Genomic DNA, 7813 nt, shown 5'->3' with positions numbered 1-7813 from the left:
CCATCTTTCTGAGGTTTGAAAAATCTGTGTTGTATAATTTTCCTCCAAGTGTTATAGCCTCTATTTCACACTGCTGCTAATAAGAAAGAGATCAATTTTGCTCTCTTGTAGATCCGAGACAAAGACAATGAGAAAGCCACTGATGAGGATCCAAACTATGCCTTATTTAAAGTCTATGCTGATCAGGTGTCAATATTTTTCTCTTTCTTCAAATTTTTACTTTTTCTCCCAGATTATCCATCTGCTTGTCCTTTTCATCTATCCTGATATGCACCGATACATTTTAGTTGTTTCTCTGCCTCTTGGTAGAATGATGAGCTGCTTGCTGTACAACTTCAGAAGCTCCTGAATGACAGATTCCCTCATGGTAAGATGAACATGTGTGCTATGAAAAGGTTCCAAATCATCATTCATATCTTGTTGTTGTTTGTTTGCTTTTATAGTGAAAATTAATGTTTTTCAACAGGGAGTGGCCACAGGGGCTTTAGTCTGGATGCCTGCAGGAGTATGATTGCCTTGGTGGATGTATCCTAAATTATACAGTTATTTTCCTTTGGCTTTTATGTGATGCCACACCCAAAATGATCAAACTGACAACTGGCCACATTTCTATTAGGAGTAAGAACTTTTTTGTAAGATATCCTTAACCTGCACAGCTCGATCAAAGGATGACAATGACCTTTACTGAATTCTCAATTCTCTGGAAGAAGATTCAAGAATACAAAGTAATGCAGCAAATATAGTCTCCAAGATTTATACATAATTTAATTATTTCTTCAACTTTTAGAGTTTTTCCCCCCCCAAAAAATTTGCAGTTTAAAATTTTAAAAATGAGATATGTTCAAAACACTGTTTGCTTCTAAATGTAAGTTCATCCTGCTTGTAGAATCTCTTTCATCGCTCTGATGTGAATGAAAATGGATCCCTGTCTGATGATGAGCTCCAGAATGCGATTAAAGCTGCAGGTAACACCAATTATTGTCACATTTGAACACATTTAAGTGTAGTAACACATTTGGAGCTTGCTTCATGTTATAACTGGAGAACTCCTCACTGTCTCCTCGTGTCTTTATCAGGAATGGATGTGAATGATGCCAGTGTGGGGCTGATGATGTCTCGATATTCAGGCTTCTCCACCACCTCTTTGGAGGAGTTCATCACTCTCATGTTGCGCCTGGATAAGATGTCAGGTAAGCGACCACAAATCGAAGAATAAATCCACATCTTTTATCTATTTAAAAATGTACTTAGACGTGTGTTGCATGGGGCTTTTCTCCACAGACATTTTCAAGGGCAAATCATCTGATGGTGTGATCCACCTGAACTGGGATGAGGCGAGTATATTTAATACCACTTAATACTCTTTAATGGTGCACTTTAATAAAAGTGTCACTATTAATTAACCTTTGCTATTGTGTGTAATTATAATATTAGGATAAGTAAGAATTGCCTTTTACTATTATAGGTGTGTTAAGTGTAAGTGTGTTAAGAAAATGACTCTTTCAGTCGTTTATTCATGCATAATCATCCATGTTACTATAGTTTTATAGAGTAAATACAGAACACATGAGAGAACTGTAATACAGAACCATTAGAGTGCAGAAATTAGCCATAAACAAAATAAATCGTACGTCTAAAAGTTGCCTTTTCTTTCATTTCAGTGGTCTCTCATCTCCATGTATAACTAGACCAGACCAAATCAGGAGAACTGAGAAGATTCCTGCAATCATACTTGCTTTTACGTCTTAATGCACCAGCTTTTACAGGGGTGGCCAGGCTGAGATTATTTTTTTTCCTTTTGCTTTTTCTTTCTTTCAAACCAAACCACTGTAGGCCAAAAATGTGATCTTTTTTGTCCATTTCCTTTCATAATTTTCATAATACAAAACGTTATCATTATTCAAGTTACCAGCAATGGCTAGCAAAAGTTCCATTCATAAACTATTAGGGTGCCATGGTCAGATAGGTATACCTGCTAATTAGTGCTTAGTAACTTTATAACATACTAGAACTAGGTTTTAGAGCCAGCTTAAGGGGTGCAGTTTGGGGGGGGGGGGGGTTCAGGGGGGGATTACTTGGGGAATCCCCAAAGTATTTAGACCAAAAAATGTAAACCATTTTCTTTATTTTTCCTTTTTTGTTTAATATTGTTGTGACACAAATGAGCAAACTGATTATTTGACAGTTAACTTTCCTTCATTCTATTACTAAGAGGATGGATGAAGTTAGGATCAGACAATTAGTGATCTAACTTCCTCAACAGTGATCAATACCTGTGTTTGAGCAAATTATACATTAAAATTAGTCCATCACTGAATACACCAGAAAAATAAAAAGTGAATGAACACATCACCAGTTCAGAAGTCAAATCTGCAGTTTAGCAGCTGAGATAAAACAATTTACACTCATTCATTTAGGACAGGATACAAGAGGCTCTCTAGAAAAAACCCCTCATATTTTACAGCTCAACATTTTTATTTTTACAAAGATAAAACACAAATCTGCATTTCTTTGCCAGGGACTGTGAAATATTTGCACACTTTCAGTCTGTTCATTGTATGGTGGTTACAGGAAAAGGTTGGTAATGTTCTATAATCATATTAATGTTCCATGAAAAGGCTATAACCAACAATATACTTACCCTACTAACAAGTACTGTCATCTTACTCAGTTTGAGCTTTACAGTTGTTCAGAAACATTATGAAGTCCATTATGAAATCCACACTGCTGCAGTGGGAGGATGTTCTTTAAAATGAACACAAACATTGCAGTTTATCTCATCCTGTTCTAGTTTTAAAGCCCCACTAGTCCACCATGTACGCATTAATCCACAGTGAAAAATAGTCCTTAAAAATACATTTTCCCAATTTCCTCCAGTTTGAGGATTTTCCCCCTAAACATTTAAATAAGGCTCTTACATACAGCTTCATGTTAAGATGTTAAAATGTTTATTTTTCAGTAGGAACCACCCTACAGGTTCAGTTAGCACTAAGTGTTTAAAGAAGAAAAAAAATCATCTGCTTTTTTAAGGGATGTCTTTTAAACAAAATATAAAATATTCTCAAAACACAGAGTGCAGTTTGGAGACGTTTTCTGTGTGTGCTCTCAGTCCTCCTCTTTCTCGATATAGCTTTTAGATGCCGAGCGGGCCATCTGCCTGGCCATGTACCTCTCTCTTGCCGAACTCACAGTCTGATCTGTGCTGCGCTTTGCAAACTTGTTTGTCTTCTCCTCTGCTTCCTCTTTCTCCTCGCCTTGATTTTTCTGCTCATCTTTGTTCTCTATTGTGCATTCAACTTCTTCCTTCCTTTCAAGTTCCTTTTCTTCCTTGTTCACGCCCTTCTCCTTCTCTGGTTCCTTCCGTAGTGCCTGCTCTTCCTCCAGATTTCTGTCTTTCCTCTTGTCTTCATCCGGTTTCCTTCTCTTTTCCCTCTCCCCATTCTTATCCCGTTCTCTTTCTCTGGAGCTCCTCTCCCTCTTTCCATGCCTGTCGTCCCTTTCGGTATCACCCCTGCCTCCTCTACCTCTGTCGTCTTCTCTACCTCGGTCTCTGTCTCTCCTTCTATCCCTGTCACTTCTTCTTTCTCCATGCCTGTCATCTCTTTCCCTTCCCCTGTTTCTGTCTCTTTCTCGCTCTCTATCTCTATTCCTTGCTCTGTCTTGGTCTCTGTGGCTCTTTTTATGTCTGTCTCGCTCCTTTTCTTTTTCCCTCTCCTTTTCGTCACCGCTCCCTGATGAAGGTGACCTCTGCCTGTACTGGCGTTTTGAGTGTGCAGAGCCGCTCCCAGGTTTGCTAAACCCAGATTTCTGCTCATGCGCCTCCTCGATGTCACTGCTTGAACTTGGGATATTTTCATTGGATGGAGGTGAGGAAGCAGGTGAAGTCTTTTCTGTGTCTTTTGAACCCTTTGAAGTTTGAGGTCTGTAAAAGAAACAGTGATATAATAAAGACTCGAAAAAAAAAAAAACATGTACATGTTCATCAGTGAGCAAGTAATGAGAAGCTATGACTGACTTGTTCGCAGAGCGATCTGGTATTGCCTCCTCTCCTACAGTCTGATTCAACAGGTGCCGATAAAAGCCACTCAGGTCTTTTTGTTTCTTCACATCCAAAGCAGCTAAGTAAACACAAATTTCAACAAATCAGACATACTTTGTATTTAAAATATCCAAAATGCTCAAAGATTACAAAAAGTTGCATCAGTCATTCACAGACATTAATAACAACTGCTAAGTATCACTCTAACCTTCCATCTCTGCCTCTCTCCTCTCTCTCTCCTCCTCCTCCTTCTGTTCCTGCAGTTTTTGCCTATAGGCGGATGTAACATAAGCCTCTTTATCCGCAAACTTCTCTCCCTCTGCTTCTCTTTCCTTCTGAATCTTCCTCTCCTCCCTTCGTTCTTGCTCTTTCTTGCGGTCCTCTACTGCTTTCATTAACTGGTGGATATATTTTGGCTGTAACAAAGAGAGACAGACAAATTTTCATCTCATATATTACACCAAATGGACATCAGAAAACAACTTGAACTGAACAGCAGCACTGAGGTTTTGTTACTACTCCAGCTGCTTAGTTTTCAAGCACAGCTTTATAACCGTTCCGCATAAATTAATTTACCTTTTTGTCTGTGCCTCCCAGAATTTTTTTGTTGGTCTCAAGTCTCTCTTTTTGAATGTCATCGTACACAGCATCGTAGTCATATACAGTACTGTCCTGTTCCAGGGCCTTCTGCATCTCCAGACGCGTCTTCAGAAAGAAGGAAAGTGGAAGACAGAAAGATGAAGGCATCAAATCACTGTTTGTTTGTTTTTTTAAAATTAGATTGAATCTTTTAATTTTTCTTCTTACTTGTTTCATCATCTTCTTTTTTATAGCTTCTCTCTGCAGGCTTTCCCCAACTGAGGTCTGAGGGAAAAAAACATACAAAAATAAATTCAGTATATTTAGAAAGAAGCCTGCTAACAAGCAAGCTAGTTAGTGGATAAACTTCTTTATTATTTATTTTCAGTTTCTTAATAGACAAAATACTTGAATCAAATTCATTTTACTAAGTGAAAAAGTACAAATTGTAATGTCTTGCTTATAACAAATCTGTTTACCCACCTCTTCATCGGAGTCATCATCGAATACAGAGGGTTTTGGTAAGGTAGTGGTCTTTGATAATCCCTTTTTTTGTGGCAAAATGAGCCCATACCTGAGGATAATCACGAAACAGAGGTTCTTAAATTAGGATTAAGATCAGGATTCAACTTGTCATTATACATGTATAAATACAGGGTAACAAAATACCGTTTGCATCGAATCAGAAGCGCAAGAGCAGTAAGTGCAAAAGTGCGATTATACACAGTAAAGGGTAGTATAAAAGGTGGGAATCGTTATGAACAGATTCTGACAAATAAGTTAAGTATACAGATGTTTATATTGCTATACAGAGAGTAAATATACAGATGTACTACGGACAAATGCACAGATGTATACATGTGTACAGTTATACAAATGATCTGTATAGCATACAGATTAAACGGCACATTTGACAAGCTTTCACTGGTTATCATAATGATAATGTATCTTCAATGGGGACAACAGCAAAGGCTTTAAACTGACTGTGACACCAAGCAAGCATAACATGCCATATTATTTGGTTTTTTTACGGATCAAATAGACCAAACTGTATTTTGAATGACTAGCATTTGCTGTAAACTCTTCTCAACTACAACCATCTGTTCGGGTTAAAATAAAATAAAAAATAATAAGCTGACAGAGGAGTGGTAACCATGAAAAACACAAAACGGGTTTTTTGATAACCAACGTTAAGAAGCTGCTGTTTAATAAGTTATGAGAGAGACTAGCATAACGTTAGCATTTCGCTAGCTGAGTCGCTAGAGAAGCTGCAAGGAGAGCCTACGTTTTTATACAAAACCCCGAGCTGGAACGACACGGCTGTTATAGTGAAATAAGCACTTTTAGCACGACTCTAAGCTTTACCGTAATAACCTGAAACAATATAATAACATGTTGTTATAATCGTGCTAGCATGTCTGCAACTCACTGTTTCGTAGGGACCGCCATCTTGCTCCGCTGGCTGTGGACTCGCACAGCAGATTCGACACAATTTTAAAAGGCTCGTACAAACACAAGCTTCAGCTCAGCAGGCAGTAAATAAGGTCACCACATGAGGGAGCCATATCCATGTTTTTGGGAGTGTTATTTGCTGCTGTTATGGGGTTGACCCTCTTCTACGAATCTACGGACTTCTAACGCATAGAGGTAACATTAGATAAACAAACTCCGACTTACCTGGACAGGTAATAAATAATTCGGTAATACTGAAGCTCATATAAGCTATTATTACAACTCGTGTACATAGAACATATGTCAAATGTTTAAACTGAAAAAATGAATCACTGTAAGGAAAAAAAATGTCACCTTGAATTTGACTGTAGCCACAGGGACTGGGCCATGTTTATATAGCATCCAAGTTTCAAGTTCAACTTTCAGATTTTCAAGTTGTTCATTTGTCATATAAAGGTACCAATGGCACATTACTACCAGCAATTAAATTCTTAGGCTCAGAGCCCCCTCAATATTGTACATAGAAAGGTAAAATTGCATACAAGAAACACTTAGATAACAATAAGATGAACTATATAAATAAAGAAAATATGTATTTATTTAAAATAAGAAAAGAATAAATCAGTACACTTTACTATAAATATTGGAGGAGCTGTAGTGGAGAGGTAGTGGTATATACATGTACAGTGACTGTGCAAAATAAACCCATCTTGGGAACTGAGGAGATCTTTTGGGAGATGAATTTTGTCCCACTCTTGCGTGACATAGGATCTGGTTTTTTATTCATGGTAAATGGACTGATTCTTAGCTTGACTCACAGCGCTTTTATACAACATGCCACATTCATCCAAGCTCTGCCCAGCTTTACTACTTTGAAATTCTGCCTCCGTAAGATGCTCTTTTTATATTCAGTTATGTTACTGACGTGTTGCAAATAAAACAAGTTAGCCTACTAAGTCTGCTGCTGCCGTTATATACATAAAAGTGCTACATGAAGTACATGAGCAGCAAAATGGAGTTTGCAAGTGTAAGTAACCACTTGTATTCTATACTGCATATAATATTGCTAGATTCATACTGCCGCATTAGTATTTACTCAGCATTTTACTGAGGCTGAGTTTATTATGGCTACTTCTGCTGGTTTGGCACTGTCACATGTGTAAGTATAGCTGCCATGTGAGAACCACAAAGTGACAAGCTCAAAAATGTTTTCAACTTTGCAACTATATTTTGCAACTATTCTCGAGCAATTATTGCCAAGCTGACTGATAAAGTCTGAGAATTTCTGAGAACAGCTGACCCTCAAGGCCTAGTTTATTACTAAAATTCATCATAAGCAAGTTTGAAATGCTTGTTTTTTCAATGATTTCAAATGGCACTACAAATTGTGATCTGAAAAGTAACTTGTAGGCTAATTAAAGCTGAGTAGCAAATGTAATATGTGCCTCTGAGATGTGGCACTGTAATAGTAAATCACATGATATTGGTATTTGAGTATAGTATTTGTGTTTTATCTACCACTGCTAAATTTTCACTTGCCATGACCGTCACTAAAACATGAATGGCTGACTTTTCTATAAAAAGTCAGTCATTACAATGCATTACAATTGTAAAATTTAAGTATAATTATTACAATATCTTAATTGTAATTTGTGAAAATATTTACAAACTAGTAAGCCCCTTACCATACATGATTTCACCCCAAATCCAGCACCCTGAGGCTGTTTGCAAAGCGGACGGAAG

The 7813-nt window shown here is 37.5% G+C and overlaps 2 protein-coding genes across 2 annotated transcripts; one reads left to right on the top strand and one right to left on the bottom strand.

The window, feature by feature from the left end:
- The first annotated feature begins 164 nt into the window (after positions 1–164).
- LOC120442385 (calpain-3-like) lies at positions 165–3060 on the top strand. Its single transcript, XM_039618888.1, has 8 exons — positions 165–186; positions 310–367; positions 467–525; positions 657–725; positions 887–965; positions 1077–1190; positions 1282–1334; positions 1662–3060. Exons 3-8 carry the CDS (start codon positions 508–510, stop codon positions 1686–1688), a joined length of 360 nt encoding a protein of 119 aa, XP_039474822.1. The 5' UTR covers positions 165–186; positions 310–367; positions 467–507; the 3' UTR covers positions 1689–3060.
- Positions 2455–6156, bottom strand: nsrp1 (nuclear speckle splicing regulatory protein 1). The gene is made up of 7 exons (XM_031757340.2): positions 6048–6156; positions 5102–5192; positions 4847–4903; positions 4616–4744; positions 4248–4455; positions 4016–4118; positions 2455–3922 (listed from the first exon to the last, which is right to left on the bottom strand). The coding sequence occupies exons 1-7, from the start codon at positions 6065–6067 to the stop codon at positions 3106–3108; spliced, it is 1425 nt and encodes a 474-aa protein (XP_031613200.1). The 5' UTR covers positions 6068–6156; the 3' UTR covers positions 2455–3105.
- Positions 6157–7813: the final 1657 nt, after the last annotated feature.

Source organism: Oreochromis aureus, linkage group 10 (assembly GCF_013358895.1).
Source record: "Oreochromis aureus strain Israel breed Guangdong linkage group 10, ZZ_aureus, whole genome shotgun sequence".
NCBI lineage: Eukaryota > Metazoa > Chordata > Actinopteri > Cichliformes > Cichlidae > Oreochromis > Oreochromis aureus.
This window is presented reverse-complemented; position numbering and strand designations above follow the sequence as displayed.

Coding starts and splice junctions, on each gene's coding strand:
- LOC120442385 (XM_039618888.1), top strand. Junction 966..1,076: donor GAATGCGATTAAAGCTGCAG/GTAACACCAATT, acceptor TGTCTTTATCAG/GAATGGATGTGAATGATGCC. Junction 1,191..1,281: donor GCGCCTGGATAAGATGTCAG/GTAAGCGACCAC, acceptor TTTTCTCCACAG/ACATTTTCAAGGGCAAATCA.
- nsrp1 (XM_031757340.2), bottom strand. CDS start 6,067: ATGGCGGTCCCTACGAAACA. Junction 5,193..6,047: donor ATGGCGGTCCCTACGAAACA/GTGAGTTGCAGA, acceptor GATTATCCTCAG/GTATGGGCTCATTTTGCCAC. Junction 4,745..4,846: donor AAAAGAAGATGATGAAACAA/GTAAGAAGAAAA, acceptor TTCTTTCTGAAG/ACGCGTCTGGAGATGCAGAA.